The following is a 17,723-nucleotide window of genomic DNA, read 5'->3' as shown; positions in this document are numbered from 1 at the left end:
GCGATGCAGAGTGTGAGCGGACCACTCCAGGCCCCCGCGGCCGCGGGAGAGGCGGCGTGAGTCACCCCGCCCCGCCCCGCCCCCGGCCCCCGGCTCGGTGACGTCAGCGGCTCGGCGAACCAATGGGCGCGCCGCGCTGGCGCGCAGGGCGCGTCGCGCGGCATAGTAATAAGGCTTCGCACCGCCCGCTCCCCCATTCATAAAAAGCGACCGTGGCCACGGCCGCGGCCCCGCCCCTCCCGATTCGGCCCGAGCTGTCCTTGGCCCCGCGCCCTCTGCGGGCGGGGGGTTTTCGGGGCGCAGGTGGGAGAGCCTTAGAAAAGTCTGAGAGAGGCTGCGGGGGGGAGGGGGCAGCGGAAAGGAGACCGGGATAGGCTGTGGGGTGATGGGACTCTCGGGTAGCAGAGATAGGCTGATGAAATTCAGGTGACAGAGACCCAGTGGATGGGGCTGAATGGGCCTCCCTAGTGAGGATGACAGAGGCCATTAGGTGATGGTGACAGGAGCACGAGGGAGGTGGGTGGCAGTGACGGTAAGAGCATGGTGACAGAATCTTGGGGGATGGTGGCTGAGGGATGCTGATGTAGAGAGGGAAGCCTCCAGGGCAACCATACCAGTGTGAGGGTGACTCTGTGGCATGATGGGGTTCAGAGATCCCAGGGTGGCAGAGGCAGTGGCAAGGGAAGACGGAGTGTGCAGGTGATGGGACTTCAGGTCACCATGACCCTGAGGTACTGAGGTGACAAAGTTACTTAAGTGATGAGGGTTGTGGGATTGAATGAAGATAGCAGGTGACTATAGTGAGTGGGCTCCGGGGTGGGTGGGACAGGGTAGAGGGTCAGGATTGACAGTGATCAGGCAGGTAAACTGCTTCCAGGGCAGGTCTTATGATGCTGAGGCTGGGATAAGAAGCTGGGTGACCTCACTTATGTCAGCTCAATAGCACCCTCACAGCACAGGAGGGTTGATCTAGGCAAGATTTCAAAAGCTGAATTATTTATTCAAGAATCTAGAAAGCTAGCAGCATGGTGTATATGTGGGGAAAAGGGTGGGGGGCACTTCCCCGAAGCAGCTGGAGAGGGGAAGCGAGGAAGAACTTGGAAGCAGAAAACCTGGCAGCTCAGTCCCAGGGCAGGCCCCTCTCAACCTCCTGTCTCAGGCATCCTGGCAGGTAGGGCATGGAGAAGGAGCTCTATCTTCCCCAACCCTGTCTGTTCTTAGTCCTAGATTTCTCCAGGTGGGACAAATAAGGCCAGTCCTGGGGGAGAGGAGCTGGCTGCTCTCCTCCCTCTCTCTAGCTTTGATCATTGAAATCATCCAGGCCCTGTGGAATGGGGGAGGGGGAAGGGATCAGGTTAGGACTTTGGGAAACCAGAAGGGCCCAGATCCCAGGTCCCACCAAACTTCTCCCTCAACACAGCACCACTGCAGTTCCCACAGTTTGTGTGAGCAAGGAGAAAGGAAGTGACAGGCCAGTGGCAGGGTACATGGGAAGAGGAGAAGGCTGGGCTAGGAAAGATAATGCACCTCAGGTTGGATACCGTGACTTCAGGGTGCTTCGCAGGTAGAGGTGGTCAGGAGTGTAGACTGGATTCAAACCCCAGTTCCTCCATTTCCTAGCTGTGTGACTTTGGGTGAGCTGTTAGACTCTTTTTGCCTGTTTTCTCATAAAAAAGATATGGATAATGTTAGTATCTACCTCATAGGATTGTTGGGAAGGGCCTGGCACGTTGTCAGCGGTGGCTGTGTGGGCTACCAACAGTATATCTGGCAGGAGGAAGGCACCCAGGAGGCATAGGTATGCAGGTAGTGACTGAGGTTCTAGGGGTAGATGACATCACCTGGGGGGAGCAGAGAGTGAGGAGCCTCAGGGAACCCCACCATTAAGGGCATAGCCTATGGATGCAAGTGTTCCTGTTCCTGGGCCTTTGCACTGGCTGTTCCCGCTACCTAGACCCTTTCACTTCATTACAGTCTCTGCACCCAAGTCAATTCCTTCCAAGCAGGCTTTCCTGTCCTCTACCCTAGATTAGCACTCTCCCAGCCCCCGCCCGGCCTGTAGTAGATGTTGACAGATATTTGTTGACTGGATAATTAAACTAAAAAGCAGCATCTAGAGAAAGAGAAGGAAAACAGAGAGTAGCAATATCCACGGTGTCAAGGAAGGTGAGGGTGCCAAAGAGAGAAAATATAGGGGCATCGGTACCCCAGAACTCAGGTATCTACTTTCTCCCCCATCAGAGCTGGGTCCCAAGAGCTGTCCAGCTTGTCTCAGAGAAGAGTGAAAGCTGATGGGAGGCTGGCATGAAAGGGGTGTATAACAGAGTATTTTCTGGTATTCTGAGTGGCAGTGATCTTTTAAGAAATTTTTCAGTTTACTAATTATCTCATGAAAAATCTGCACAATCACCACATATAAAGTCATTGCAGAATCTTTACTCCTTTTTGCACCAACATTGGCCTTTCCCGTAGCCCTGACTCTCTTCGTTCTGTTCTTGAGTTCCATTCGCTGTCTTTTTCTTCCGCAGGCCATGTCTTGCAAGCTTGTGTTTGGGTTTATTTTTCTTTACATAATCCAAGGAATAACAGATTATGTCAAAGCCAGTTGTTTTACCACCACCAAAATGGATTCTGACTCCAAATATAAAGATGAAATCTGGTGTGGTCTTGTATATTTTGGCTAGTTTGTCCCAAATTTCTGTCTTAGGTACTGTTGCCTTCCCAGGGGGAGGACATGGATGACCATGTTTCCACCGAAGTAATTGGTTGGCCAGTAGTTCCTGATCCAGAGAGTTACTGTGTCATTCATGGTAGAGGTCGATCCTCAGGTGGCCAGGGAGGAAAAGAGTGCAGTGATAGCTCTAACCCTAATATCCAAGAGACTCAAGTGAGCCTATGGATTTTCACCCACACACTCTCATGCTCCAAAACCACCCCATGCCAACAGGACAATTGAGGCCATCCCTGCCAACCAGGTCTCTGGTCTTCAAATATCTGCTGTCTAGAGGAAGAGGCAGCCCTTCCTTCTCTCTCCCCCTCAGGCTCTGTACCCTACCTCCTTGCTTCTCCCCACCGTCAATACCCTCTCCAATCTTTCCCACCTACCAGGTGCCAAACCAGAGCCCAGTGCTTACAACAACCCTGTATCCCAATTTCATAGGCGAAGCCCAGAGAAGCAGAAAGTCCTGCTCCAAATCACACAGTAAATGACAGAGCTGGGATCTGAAGCCAAGGCTATCTAACCAAGTCCAGTGTGCCTTCCCATTCTAGCCTAACATCACGGTCTCCCCAGAAGTGATACTTGACCAGGACTGACAATATCTGAAGTTCCCCAGGTGACCACCAGATGGCTGTGAGTAATCAGTTCCAGGTAAGAATTCTTTCCTGTGGGCCTAGGTTCTCAAGGGAGGTTTGTGTGAGTGAGACACAGATAAGATTCACACAAACTCCTTGTCCAACCCTGAAGAACCTGAGTATCGTCAGTGCACACATTCTTAGCACAGACCCATTCATTCAGCCGATATTCACTGACAGTTCCCTGGGATTGGGTTTGAGTGGGTGCTATGGACAGAGATGATCTGACCACATCCTGCATTTTCAACATTCAATAAATATTTATTGAGCATCTCCTATTTGCCAGGCACTGTTCTTTGCCAGGCACAGAGGATACAGCAATAAACAAAAATTCCTGCCTTCCTCATGGAGCTTCCATTCTAATGGGGAGAGATGGACAATCACAAATAGATACTTAATATGATATTGAGTAGGCAGCCTGTGAGGGTCTCACAGATCAGTGGGACAGACAAACACGTACACAAACAGTCACACCATGGTGCAGTATGGGTACTCAATAAACACCTGCTTAGCCCTATGTGTGCAGGGAGTTAACTACGGAAGAGGGTAGATATTGTCCCTGCCGTCGTGGAACTTATAGCCTGGGAAACAAATGAAGAACATGATGCATGTTCTGAAGGCAAAAGGAGGTGTCAGGATGTAGAATATCCGGGAGCCCTCTTTTAAGCAGGGAGGCCACAGAGTGAGCCATTTGAAGGGAGAGTAGAAGAGTTTCAAGGAGAGAGCACACCAAGTGCAAAGTCTCCGATGTGTGTTTAAGGAACAGGGAGGAGGCCAATGTGTCTGGAGCCAAATAAGCTCAGGAGTAGGAATTGAGCTCAGAGAGGTAGGTGGGGTGGGAGAGTGGGGTGGGGAGGGAAGGATCATGTAAGTCATGGAAGCCATTGGTGGGCATAAGCAGGAAAGTGATATGATTTGACTTACATTTTCAAAGGATTGCTCTGACAGCTGAGTGGAAGACAGACTGGGGCGGGGGGGGGGGGGGGGAGCAGGAGCAGGAGCAGAAGCCCCACCTACTAGGAGGCCTGCAGTCACCCAGCCAAGAGATGATGAGGAGGTGAGGGCTCTGGTGCAGGAAAGCAGATGGATTCAGATCTACCAGCTGGGACGAGTGCTGCAGCAGCTCAGTCTTGCTTTGAGACAGTGACAGAGGGCTTCCTGCAGGAGGTGGCTCTTTAGTGGTGTCATGAAGGATTAGTTGGCCAGACAGATGGAGTCAGGGGTGAAAGAGGACCCTCCAGGAGACAGAACAGCTATAGGATAAAGGCAAGGAAGTATAAAAGGCAAGGTGTGTTGGGGAGGGGCTGTTCTATCTTCTTGGAGAGTAGGAAGGTGTTGGGGTGAACCCAAGACATGCTGGAGGGACCAGGTATCAAAGGGTTGTGGAGGTCAAGCCATTATGAACTGAAAGTGACATGGTCAAATCCATGGTTTCAGGAGAGCACTGCACTGTGAGGGCCAACTTGGGGAAGGGCCCAGAGGCTGAGAGGCAGTGAGGCCAGCAAAGAGAAGACAAGGGAGTAGGACCAAGGAGATATGTAGAAGCAGAATCTGCAGGATTTTTGTTGTTGTTGTTGTTAATCCTCACATGAGGATATTTTTCCATTGATTTTAGATGAATGGAAGGGAGAGAGGGAGGAGGGGGGGAGAGAGAGAAATATCAATGTGAGAGAGACACATTGATTGGTTGCCTCCTGTATGAGCCCAGGTTCGTGTCCTTGACCAGGCATTGAGTGCTTGACCCTTCAGTGTGCTCTAACCACTGAGTCACACCAGTCAGGATTTTAATTTGGGAGACAAAGGGAGGGGGTAAAGATGAGACCGTGGTTTCCAATCCGGTGTCTTAGGGGATGAAGGGGCCTCTCTGGGTGGGGAAGAGGGACCAGGCAGTTTCAGAGGCCTGAGACACACTCAGGTGGAGATGCCCAGGAAGCAGATGGACCCAAAGGAGGCACAGCAGAGGGGAGAGCAGCCTCTGGCCACATTGGATCCTGGGCTACATCCTGACCCTCCCGTTGTGATTGTGTACCCCTGGGTAGGTGATGTTACTTCCGAAACCTGCAATTTGGGGTTAACAAAACCCATACCTAGAGGGTAGTGGGACATTAGGTGAGAAGCTGCAATAAAAGCTCTTAGTAGAATGTACATTCTGCTAATAGTTAGGGGTCAATAATTGTTAACTATGTATCATTAGTTACGGGTGTGGCAGCTGGGGAGTGAACACTAGGCTGGAGATGGAGAGATATTTGTGGGCTTTCAAATGGGCACTGATGGCAAAGGAATGACTGAGCTGACCCTAGGAGGGCTCAGGACTGAGCTGGGCCACTAGCAATGATGATCCTGAAGGAGGAAAAGGAGAAGCAGGGTGGGAAGAAAGGGAGCGGAAGAGAAAAGGAGGAGGGGAGAGAGCAAGGAGGCCCTGGCCGTGGTGGCTGTTGGTTGGGCATCGTCCTGTGCACCGAAAGGTTGCTGGTTCGATTCCCCATCAGGACACATGCCCCGCTGGATCCCCGATCCCCGGTAGGGGGCGTGCAGGAGGCAGCCCTAAAAATTTCGCCCCTAAAAATTAAAAAAAAAAAAAGAAAGAAGAGGAAGAGGAGGAAGCCTCTAAGGAACCAGAGAGGTGGCTGTGGTGGGAGAAGAACCAGAAGAGGTCGGTGCCAGGGTGGGAGCCGCGACAGAAGGGAAAACTGTGAAGAGGCTCAGTTGCCCCAGTAACAGACCTGTGACTTGGTCAGAGGATGTGGTGGTTTGGAGGCAGACATGGTGGGCTGAGGGGCAGAAGAGAGGAGGGTGCAAAGATCAAAGCCAGGTGACAGCCAGGGCCTAGGGGCCAGAGGAAGCTGGTCAGCAGTTGTGGGGCCTGGATGGAGGGTGCACGCCACAAGGCCCCGCCGGCGCCGACCCTGGGAGGCAGGAGAGTGACCTTGCTTCAAATACAGATTTTGCCACTAACTCTAGTCGCTCACCTTTTCTGAGCCTCAGTTTCCTCACCTGTGAAGGAGGGATAGCTCGCTACTCAGCAGTTTCTGCAAAGCTGCTGCGGGGGCGCCTCCAGCGACCCGGTCCGCTTCCAGTCCTGGGCCCCGCCCTCTTTTGTCCGAGCCCCGCCCCACCTGACCCCGCCCATTAGCCACACCCTATCCGGCTCCACCCCGGACCATCAAGCCCCGCCCCTCCTGGCTGCGCCACTGGCCCCGCCCACCTGGCCCCGCCCCCAACGCCCGGGCCTCCTTCCCCACCACCTGGCGGAGCCGAGTCCAGAAGGGACGCGCCACACCTGCTCTCCGCCGACCCCAGCCCCCGCCCCGGCGCCCATGGCCTTGCCGGGACCCCGAGCCTTACGGGCTGCGCTCTGTGGTGGCTGTTGCTGCCTCCTCCTGTGTGCCCAGCTCGTTGTGGCTGGTAACGCGGGCCAGGGTCTGGTTAGGAGCAGGGGCAGGTGGAGCGCGACTTTCACCCAGGAGCAGTCTGGGCTGGGAGGGGCGGGGTAGGGGGCGAAAGGGGACCTTCCTGACGCGTGTAGGGCTCCAGGGGTGCGTAAAGGGGGCTCTAGCTGTGTGTGGAGCCCCGTGTATGTATACTGTAGGGAGCCTCAGGTGTGTCTGAGGGACGCAGCTTCAAATGTATCTGGGGAACCCCAGGTATATGCAAAGGGAGGGAACTCTGGGTGAATGTCAGGGAGGTTTTAGGTGTGTGTTATCATATTTGTGGAAACTCCAGGTAGGTAGTGGGGATTAGGGGATCCAGGTGAGTGTATATGTGCAGAGGGTGAGAACCACAGTAATGGGGAAGGGGGGTTGCAGCTCAGACTCAAGGAGTTGCTTCCACCCCACTCCCAGGTAAAGGAGCTCGAGGCTTTGGGCGGGGAGCCCTGCTACGAATGAATATCTGGCCAGCTGTCCGAGGGACCTGCACACAGCTGAAGCTCTGTGAGCACTGTGTGGAGGGGGACAGAGCGCACAACCTCTCTGGCTGCGTGTGGGAACAATGTCAGCCCGAGGAGCCAGGTATGGAGTTTGGCCCACCCCAAGTTGAGTGCCCTCGTTCTGAACCCCAGGGCCTTGCCCCCCCAAACCTCTCCCCTGCACCTTCTCCCACCAGGACACTGTGTGGACCAAGCTGAGGTGGTCAAGGAAGGTTGCTCTGTCTACAACCACTCAGAGTCATGTCCAGGTAAGGGGGCTCCTGCTGGCCTAAGCCAAGTTGGGGGAAGGGGGCTGAGGTGTCCCTAGCCAGAGCCTGCCCTCCAGGAGAAATCTGTCTCTCTCGGGGAGTGGACCATGCCTACGAACACCTGGGTCCAGTTTCAGTTCTGCCTTTAGCTCACCAAGAATTCCCTTCCCCTCTCTGGCCTGTTTCCTCATCTGTAAATTGGTACAGATGGAGGATCCAGGACAGGGGTGTGGAGGGGGTGGGGGAGTTAGCTCTTCTCATTTAAAGCATAGTGAGGACTTTGGAAGTTCAGAAGGGAACAGGGGAGGGCTTTGTGGAGGAGGTAGCATCAGAGATGACACTTAAAGGTCAGGATGGAGAGAGGGCACATCTGGTGGAAGGAACTGCGTGAGCTAAGGCCTGAAAGTATATTGGGTGGGTCTGGACCTGGGACAGAGGACCTGAGTCAGAGTTCCAGCTGTTGGCTAGGCCTGGGATCATCTCTATGGGAGTCAGGGGGTGGAAAAGCTGGGTTCTTATGGATTCCTGTCTCTCTAGCTGCCCACCACCACCCCACCTATGAACCGAAGACAATCACAACAGGTAGGTACTGCCTCGGGGAACTGGGCAGTGGCAGGACTAGAGGTGCAGGGAAAGACAGAGCTGGGCTGAGGCACTGACATGCTCTGTGACCTCAGACCTGTGACTTCTCCCTCTGAGCCTGTTTCCACATCTGTAACATTGGTTGGGTACCACCTTACATTGTTGCTGTGAGGATTTTATGAAAGGGTATGTAGCACCTAGTCCAGTGTCTGATGCAAGGAAGGCAATCAAGAAATGATGGTTTCAATCCCTTCTCCGCAACACCATTTCTGAGAACTCAGAGTGACCCCCTCAAGGACCTCTGCTTGGTGCTGAGGGTGTATGGCTCAGATTGCCAATGAGATGTCCACTGTGACCACCTACTGTCCAGAGAGCGTCACAAAGCAGATTCCTGGCAGAACAGAGGCAAGAACCCCACCCCTTGGCCCCCGCTGCCCCTCAGGGCCTGGAGTTCAGCAGGCTTGGCAGGGATGGCTGAAGAGGCTCTTGGTTAATTAAACCCAGAAACGTGATCTCAGAGGCTGAATTATTGATGGTTCAGCTCCCTCCAGCTCAAGCCCCAGATCAGTCTTGTGCAGCTCATTTCTTTCCTCTTCTGCTCCCCTTCCCCCAGAAAGGGCTCCCCGAGCTGCAGCTGGGACCACCCTTTGCCCTTCATATTCTCAGACCTCCTTACACAAGCTACCCCCTCTAGGATGTGGACCCAGCTCCCAGCAGGGCCCAGTGTCCACTGCCCCAGAATGATCTCCCACCACCAGCCCTGCCCTGTCCTGGGCACCGGGCCCAGGGCCTGAAATCAAATCCCTGTTGAGAGTTGATGGCTAATGTGGCACAGCTGGGAGCCGCCCAGGCTCAGCCTAACAACTATGGTCCCTACAGTGGGGCTGGAGAAGGGGCTAGGGGACACTGTGTAAGTCTGGCTCTATCCTAACTGTGAGGTGACTCTAGTCAGGTTGGGCCTCAGAGCCTGGCTTCTCCCTCTGACATATATCATCTAGTCCCCATTTTCTGTGGTAGGTAAAGGTGTGGGCTACTGCTTCTTCCTCTGCTCCTTCCCTTTCTAAGTCAGGGCTCTGACATGGGGTAGCTCCAGGGTCTCAGAAGTCCTGAAAGGGAATCGTATCATCTGTATCTGGGCTTTGAAACCTGAAACCCAAAGTCGAAAGGGGTCTGGATGCCAGAGTTCTGGGTTCACTCTCATTCTATTGGGCCAGTGTGGGAGAGGGAGTCTGGAAGGGAGCTCAGTTGCCATCTGGTCCATGTGATCAAGAGGCCCAGAGAGGGTGTGAGAAGCACCAAGTCACAGAGCAATTCAGGAGCAGAGCCAGGGCCCTGGCCCCCAGCTGGGCACTGTCCCTCCCACCAGGCACCTCCCAACTGCCCACAAGATCTGGCTGAACTTTTAAGCCCGCTGCTTCAGGCTCCCATAGTGAGGACCGGCGTCTCCAGGTGACCTGTGTGGGTTACTGGGGTAGGCCTGGGATCCTGGTCCTCAGTGTCCTGCCATGACCTCCACCCTGCAGGCAGTCCTCCTGTCCCTGAGGCCCACAGCCCTGGCTTCGATGGGGCCAGCTTCATTGGAGGCATCGTGCTGGTGCTGAGCCTACAGGCAGTGGCCTTCTTTGTGGTGCGCTTCTTCAAGGCCAAGGACAGCACCTACCAGACACTGTGAGTACCTGACCAGCCTGCAGAGTCTGGCTCACTTCCCCCACCCCACTCCTGCCCCTCAGGTCCCCTTAAGTGACAGTGGCAGCCCTAAGGGCAGTGACCCCCTAGCAGTGTCCCCCATGTGAGCCACACCCCTCTCCCTCCTCCAGTCTTGGAGTTCTCTCTGCCAGGTATTGACTCAGCCTGGGCCTGGTGTCTGAGAGCCCAGCTGAGCCCACTTGCCTTTGTCCCCTCATGCTGCCAGCAGGGAGGAGAACCAGTAGGTGACAGCCTAGGCGAGACTTTGGCCTGCAGCTCTGTGGCCTTGGCAGGACCTTGGCTGTGTGTGCGGTTTGGTTTTCCTCTGGAAGGGGAGCTGCTCCAAGGCCCCTGTGTGCCGTGTGTGCTGTGGGGCGGGTCATTGCAGCCTCCATTAAAGTGTTTGCTCTTCCAGCTGCTGCTGCTCTCTGGGGGTGGGGTCCTTGGCCCCTGCCAAGGCAGGGCCACTGCCCTGAGTGCCCTCTCTGTCTGGCCTCTGCAGAATCTGACCCCCTTCAGGCCTGGATTCCACTGAGGGGAAGGAGGTTGAAGAGGCTGCCTGCTGGGCCCCCTTGGGGGCACTGGGGATGGGAAAAACTTTGGCCACCAATTTCTGGCCCCTGAAGGCACCGAGCAGTCTCAGTGTCAGTACCTGGGCCTGGTATCTGCAGCTGAGAGCATCCTTCAACCACCACCTGTCTCATCTGTCATCCCTGTGGGCCCCCTCCGGACCCCCTGCTTGGCACTGGCTCTGTGCCTGCCTCTTCCCACTGACGTGGCCTGAGAACTGCCCCCAAATAAAGGAACTCTTTCCAGCGCTGTGCTTTGTGTCCCGTGTCTTGGACTGTGTGTGGATTGGGTGGGGCGAGGGAATGGCCGCTATCCCCTCCTAGTGGGAATTCAGCCTTGGACTGTTGCTGTCACCTTTAAAAATATTTTCATCTGTTATACGTTTTTAACCCCCTTCCCTGCCCCTTTACAGATGAGAGTACAGAGACTCAGAAAAGTAAGTATATTTCCTCAAGATCACGCAGTGGGACAGGGCAGGGCTGGGGTTTGAATCCAGGTTTTTCTAGCTCCAGAGTGAGCAAAACTTCAGAATTCCCCTGCAGAGGCATCTTCAAGGTTCTCTCAGCTCCTTACGGTATGTCTCTGCCCCAGGGCCAAGGTGGAGATACCCCTGAACTTTCAACAGCCATTTCCTCACTCAGGCCCTCCTGGGAAGCCCCACTCATGCCCTCATCCCACCCTTCACCCCCCCATCCCTGGGCCCAGAAGTCTTCCCTGACTAATAACATTTCCCACTGAGGGGGCACATGCTCAGAACCAGGCATGTGGCTGAGAGTCTGATATATAGCCCCAGGACTGTCCTAGGAAGCTGAGAGGCAATAGAGTAATGGCTGAGAGTTCAGCCTGTGGAGCCTACTGCTCTGTGTGAACTGGAGCAAGTTATTTAATAACTCTGGGCCTCAGTTTTCTTATCTGTAAAGTGGGGTAACAGCAATGTCCATCTCAGTAGGGTGTGGGGAAGATTCAGAGCAGGTGCATGTGCCCCATCGGCTTCATGCCAGGGCACCCACCCACCCTTCCAGCTGTGCAGCTGCAGCAGAGCCTCTGTACCTCTTCTCCAGGCTTAGCCTCCCTGCAGGGTCTCCAGCTGCTGCTGGAAGTCCACAGGTAGTTCCGGCTATACCTTGGCCTCACAGAGGGCTCACCTGCCTACATATCACACCATCATCCACATGACAAACAGCCCACCCACTCCTCACACGCACATACTTCAATCAACGCCCACAATCCTCTCAGACAGCCTCCCCTTGAGCCTCCAGCCACATGGATCTACCTCTTGTTACACAGCCTGTCTTCCTCTCTCCTCCAAGCCTTTGCACATGCAGTGTCTCCTGCTTGGTTCACTCTCCTTGGCTTCTCGCTTCTCCAACCAGCACTTAAAAGCTGGCCGGGATAATGCCCATTCTCTGGGGCTGAGGGAGGAAATGCCCCCAACTCCTGCTGGCTTTCCACTCAGCTAAGAAAATTTCTTCATTGGATGTTTTCTTTTTCAAAAGTAATAAATGCCTGTAAGGAACAAAAGGACTATACAGAAGTTTATATAAAGAGTGAGAATTGCTATCCCACTGGTCTCACTCCCCAGAAGTAACTATGGTTCACAGTATTTTCAGACCTTTTCCTGTGAATTTACATTTAGCTTTCTTTAAATGCAAAGTGCTATACATTTTGTTCTGCAACTTTGCCCCTTTCATTGTCATCAGATTTGCACTATGACTTGTCCACACGGTGATAACTTACTTGCCTGCATCCCATCAATGTGCAGTTGGGTCATTTCCACATTGATTATTATAAATTGTGTCATGATAAACAGGCTTGCCCACAGATCTTGGCACACCAGTGGGAGAGTTTGGGGAGGGCAGATTTCCAGAACTGGAACTGCGGGACCTCAGAGCATCCATCTCATGGATCCACCTGGTATGGCAAACTTGGCCTCCCCCTTTCCTGATGCCCCATTGTACCTCAACCCCCCTGACCCCCACAAGCTCTGGGTCTGGCACAGAGGAGGCCCTCAGGGAGGGTTTGATGAATGAATGAATGAATGAATGAATGAATGAATGAATGAATGAACGAATGAGATTCCCCTCCCCTCCCCTATCACCTGAGGTCCCTCTCCAGCTCACACCTCACTCCTCACATCTGGATCATGGCTGCTGCCTCCTTACTGCCTGGGCCACTCATGCAGTTGGCCTATATTAGCAGCTCTTCCCTAGGCCCAGTCAGGGGCTCCCCAAGGGACTTGAGGGTGGGCATGAAGTCATTTTGCTAAGGGTGCCTCTCTCTGGTGGGGGCATGTGGCTTAGGCAAAATCTCTATGGCTCTGGGCATACAAGTGCCAGAGAGAGCACTGGCCATGTCCCGTCTCTGGGTCTCAGTTTCCCTTCCTTGTTCCTTCATTTAACCAGTATTTATTCCACATCTGCTTTGTGCCGGGCCTATAACCCAGGGCCAATAACAATGATTGTGAGCAGGGCTGTGTAAGGATCAGAGGCAACACACAAGCTGCACCCAGCAGACTTGTGGAGTGCAGTAGGTGCCAATGGTAGCAGCGGTCGTTAACACTGTTGACAGGACCGGGGAAAGATTCCTAGTGATGACATTAGGGCTGGAACTTCAGGGACAGGCGGAGCTTCATAGTAGAGATGAAGAGAGAGGCATTCTGGATGGAAGGCTCGGGATGAGCTAAGGTTCAAAGGTGGAGAGTCCCCTGTGAATGCAAAGCTCTGGAGAGATGCTGGGGAGCTCTGGCGGCCAGGTCAGAAGTCAGACTCCATCCTGGGTGAACAGGGCAGGGATAATACCCATTCTTTTGGGACTGAGGGAGGAAATGCCCCCACCTCCTGCTGGCTCCAACTTGCGCGGAGTGTCCATGGGGAGAGGCAATGGACAGAAGCCTTTCTCCACATTTTTCCACCAGCCTGGCCCTTATAATCTGGCATCATCCCCTCTCCAGGGCACCAGCAAGATGGGCTTCCTGCGGACTCCACTCCCTTTGCTCCTGTTGCTCAGGGAGCCTGTGTGCCTGAGGACTGAGGACCACCCCAGCTGTCAGGGTAGGGTCCTCGGGTGCCCCTTCCCACCAACTCACTCTCATTCCCTCCCTGGGTGTTCACGCAGGCTCACTAGCCTCAAAGAGAGGGTGGGAATTTTATAATCTGGGCTCTGTAAATAGATGCAAACAGTGTGAAGCCTTGAAAACTCTTGAAGGCAAGTATCCCAACAGCTAGAATCTGGGAGATGGAAAGGGAACTGCAGAGGGGTCTGGGAGAGAGAGACATGCCCACTCCCCCTATGACTACTTTGTGCCCAACCAGCCCTGCGTCTCCCTGCAGAACCCAGGGAACTGGAAGCCAGCAAAATTGTCGTCCCGCTCAGCTGTCCTGGAACCCCAGGAAGTCCCGGGGAGAAGGGAGCTCCAGGGCCTCAAGGTGAGAGATACCAGGGAGCAGGCAGGGACCTGGGGTAAACTGGGGAGGCTGGCGGTGCAGTAGTAACTGTCTATGCTAAGAGGCCATGACAAAGGGGCAGGAACCTACTGTGTGCTGGGCTCCAGACTGGGCACCCAGCATCCAAAGATCAACTCTATGAGGTAGGTAGAGAGTTTTCCCCATTTTACTGACGGGGAAAGTGAGGCTCCAAGAGGATAAGTCATTTGTCCAAAATTATAGTCAGTGAAGGGTGCAGCTGGTATTGGACTTCTGGCTCCAAGTCCCTGTTGTTTTTGACCCTGGGTATGGAGTGGGACTTACAGCATCTGTCTCTGGGATTTCAGGGCAACCTGGACCACTGGGCAAGATGGGCCCCAAGGGTGAGCCCAGTGAGTGTGTGGGGCCTGGGCCTCTTCTTTCTTTGCCCTGTCCCTCAGCTAGAGAGGGAGAGAGCCCTGCGGGACTGCTGCTCAGCCATTGGGTGTGACTGCCCTCCCGCAGGGGGATGGAAGGCTGAGGAGTGGGCAGGATTAGGAGAAGAGCCTGGGCACTCTCCTCTCTGGTGGTTTGCAGGCATCCCCTCGGGGGTACTCAGACCTTGGAACCAACACCTGGTCTTTCCATGTGGCAGGAGATCCAGCAAACCTGCTCTGGTGCCAGAAGGGTGAGGTAGCCTTCACAGGAGCCAGGAACTTGGAACCAGGCTGTGCTGGGGTGTTAGTGGACCACCAGGCATGGTCCACCTCCAGAGCCCCTTTCAGGGACTTGAAGGAGCAGAGAGGGCTCCTGAGGTCCCACTCTTAGCTTCTTCCATTGCCCATGGGGTGGGGGGTGGGGCATAACTTGGGGGCGCCCTCAGTCCATCTCCCCTTCTTTAGGCCCCAGGAACTGTTAGGAGATGCTGAGCTGGGATGCCACCTTGAGCAGCTGGTACCACCTGTGCCCACCTGAAGACAGAGCCCTTCCAGTTTTTTGTGACACGGACACCTTAGGAGGTGGCTGGCTGGTGAGTGTCAGAAGACTCACAGGCCAGGCCCAGTGGGCACTTCTGCCCCTTGGCCCCTAGGGGGAGTCAGAGCCCACTGGAGCCAAGGCATTTCTTAGAGTAATTCACTGATAAAAGTTTACTCAGCTCCCAGGCCATCTGAAGTCTGAGAAGGCTTCACAGACAAGGTGACATTTGACAGGGCCTTGAAAGCTATGCAGAAATTCTCAAAACAGATGAGGTGCAGAAGAGCATTCCAGGTAGAGGGAAAGACAAACCCAGGGAGGCAGGACAGTACAAGAGGGTTTGTGGGGGGCCATGTGAGTGCGCTGAGAGCAGGTATGAGTGGTCGGCTGAGGAATACTGGTGTGGGTCAAGCATGGATTGAAGGCCTCTGCGAAGGCCAGTTCATGGAGGGCACGGACTGAGGATCATGGAGGTAAATGGGGAGCCATGGGAGAGTTTGAAGCAGGGAATTGCCAGGTCAGATGTATGCTTTAGAAAGATGGGAATGTGGAAGATGCACTGCAGTGCGGGGCAAGAGTGGAGGCAGGGACCCAGGTTAGGAGGGCTTCAGAGGTCCAGACAGGAGAAGACAGTGGGCAGTGGCAACAATGGAAATAGAAGCACTTAGGCTGAAAGATATTTAGGAGGAAAATTCTACAGAGCCTGGGGACTGCTTGGCTTGAAGGGAAGTATGGGTAAGGCAAAGAGTCCAGCTTGGGCCTCTGGAGGTGACCTATCTTGGTTCTTATTGTAGAAAATTAAAGCAAGTTATTTTAAATCTGACCCCCAGCAGGACTGACCATTTCCAGAAAGCAGGAACGATTTTTCTATCATTTCAGTCTCCTCCAGGGCTTGCAAGACTTTGGTGTGAAGTTGAGTGTCACTAACTATTTTCCTGACACTAAAGTTAATAAGAGAACATAGAGTTCATCAGTATAGTCACAGGCGAAGCTCACTTGGACGCACACTAGGTCAACAAACCCTCAGTCCAAAGAGGCAGGGAGTGTCTGCCCACACCTCAGAGTGATGCCGGTGGGCTGGCCTTCTCTGCCTCCCTAGGTGCTCCAGAGGCGACAGGATGGTTTTGTGGATTTCTCCCACTCTTGGTCCTGCAAAGCAGGTTTGGGGAGTCAGGAGTCTGAATTCTGGCTGGGGGATGAGACTCTCCAGGGTAAGTTCCCAGCAGGGCCCGGGGAGCCTGAGGGGCATTCCTCTGGCATTCTGGGGTCTGAGGATTCCTCCTCCCTGCCCCCCACCCCCAGGTACCTGGGAGCTGTGACTGGAGCTGGAGGACTTCAACGGCCACTGCACCTTTGCCTACTACGGGTCCTTCTGCCTCCTTGGGGAGGCAGGTCACTACCAGCTGGTGCTGGGCAAGTCTTAGAGGGACTGCAGGTGAGCAATCCTAAGGTGGGGCCCTGGAGTAAGAGGAAAAGGTGAGGGAGGCTGGGTACTTGCCCAGCACTGCCACTGCCTCCATAATGGCCTAGGATAGTTCCTTCTCCTCTGTGGGCCTCAGTGTCCTCATCTAAGAAATGGCACTCATGAGCCAAGGTGGTACAGGAATAAAGAATTTGGGCTCTGGAAGCAAACAGATGTGAATTTGAATCCAGCTCTGTCATTTACTAACTATGTGACCTGGGCAAGGCCCTTCCATGTCAGAGCCTCAGCTTCCTGCACTGTAAAATCAACAGAGGCAGGGAGGGAGGCTGTGGCACTGTCTGAGGCTCTGCCAGCATTATCTGCTTTGGAAGAGGAACTAGGGCATGCATTTTTCAGAGAAACAGCAACTGTTGAGGAGAGACTTGAAAGAGGGAAGTAATTATGAGGTGTTGCCTCAGGGGAGCCCCCTTTCCTGTCCAGGCACCTGAGAAGTCCCTCTCAGCTCTCCCTGACAGAGGTGCTCAGGCTGCTGATGGGAGCTAGGAAGAAACAGAGGAGCTAGGGGGAGGCTGGGGATTCTGTGAGGGGACAAGGCAATGGGAGGACCTGGGGGCTTTGGAGCCACAGTCCCGAGTTCAAGTCCCCATGCCCCTGTGACCAGTTGAGTACCCTGCGGCAAATACCCTGGCTTCTTGGTACTGCTGCTTTCTCATGGGGCCTGATAACACCCACCTCTCAGTTGCTCTGAGGCTCCTGTGGGGTCATCTCTTCAGAGATGCCAGGCATGGTGCCAGCACCAATGTGCCTCCCATTCCCTCCCTGCCAGGGGACTCCCTGAGCTTTCACAATGGGAAGTCCTTTAGCACCTGTGACGCTGACCATGACACAAGTGAGAACAAGTGCGCAGTGACTGTCCATGGTGCCTGGTGGTACGAAGCCTGCTATCACTCTAATCTCAACAGACGCTATGCGATGTCCCCCACCACTGTCCACAAGTATGGCATGGACTGGTCCTCAGGCCTCGGCGTGGGCCACCCTTACCGCAGGGTTTGCATAATGCCTCGTTAGGGCACCCTGGCAATGAGCACCCTTATCTCTCCTGTACAGCTTCCGGATGCTCAGCTACTCCCCACTGCTAACTGCCTCTGTTCTGTTCATATTTAAAAATAAAATAATTTTAACCCTTTTCTGGCTTGCAGGACTCTTCCAGTTACTTGGAAAAACTAAAGAGGGCAGAGTAGGTACCTAGGTTTTAGCTCCATTCAAGGAAGACTTCTTTTAGTCAAGAAGATGGAAGGGTCAGCTTCATAAGTCTGGAGGCAGACAGGCCAAGGCCAGGGGAACATTTAGTGAAGGACTTGGAATTCAAGCATTCCCTGACAGTGCCCTTGGGCCCTCTGGATCCTGCAAGTGGGTGGCTTTTTGTTAATTGCAGCTTTCTCACCTCTCTGTTGCCCAAGCCTGTCCTTTCTAGGTTATCTGTTTTCCACCCCAGCCTGTGTTGTAAACCAAATTCTCACCCTTGGCTTCTTCTCACAGGTTCCACCAGGAGCTGG

The 17,723-nt window shown here is 54.1% G+C and overlaps 2 protein-coding genes across 2 annotated transcripts; both read left to right on the top strand.

Moving 5' to 3' along the window:
• Window positions 1-6,615: 6,615 nt before the first annotated feature.
• Window positions 6,616-9,784, top strand: CD164L2 (CD164 molecule like 2). The gene is made up of 5 exons (XM_016219579.2): window positions 6,616-6,759; window positions 7,197-7,364; window positions 7,459-7,530; window positions 8,068-8,112; window positions 9,636-9,784. Exons 1-5 carry the CDS (start codon window positions 6,672-6,674, stop codon window positions 9,782-9,784), a joined length of 522 nt encoding a protein of 173 aa, XP_016075065.1. The 5' UTR covers window positions 6,616-6,671.
• A 3,546-nt stretch (window positions 9,785-13,330) lies between these two features.
• FCN3 (ficolin 3) lies at window positions 13,331-17,235 on the top strand. Its single transcript, XM_016219176.2, is given in 9 exon segments — window positions 13,331-13,418; window positions 13,698-13,793; window positions 14,138-14,182; window positions 14,425-14,457; window positions 14,672-14,799; window positions 15,844-15,955; window positions 16,047-16,161; window positions 16,163-16,179; window positions 16,994-17,235. Coding segments are annotated over 9 exon segments (876 nt in total).
• Window positions 17,236-17,723: the final 488 nt, after the last annotated feature.

The sequence above is a fragment of the Miniopterus natalensis genome, chromosome 9, assembly GCF_054644295.1.
Source record: "Miniopterus natalensis isolate mMinNat1 chromosome 9, mMinNat1.hap1, whole genome shotgun sequence".
NCBI classification, from domain to species: domain Eukaryota; kingdom Metazoa; phylum Chordata; class Mammalia; order Chiroptera; family Miniopteridae; genus Miniopterus; species Miniopterus natalensis.
Note: the sequence above shows the minus strand (reverse complement) of the source record. Positions and strands in the feature narration are given on the sequence as shown.

Bases quoted from the DNA above. Each gene is read 5' to 3' on its own strand.
- CD164L2 (XM_016219579.2), top strand. From the start codon at position 6,672: ATGGCCTTGCCGGGACCCCGAGCCTTACGGGCTGCGCTCTGTGGTGGC. The intron at 6,760-7,196 runs GTAACGCGGGCC...CCCCACTCCCAG, and splicing joins TGCCCAGCTCGTTGTGGCTG to GTAAAGGAGCTCGAGGCTTT. The intron at 7,365-7,458 runs GTATGGAGTTTG...TTCTCCCACCAG, and splicing joins ATGTCAGCCCGAGGAGCCAG to GACACTGTGTGGACCAAGCT.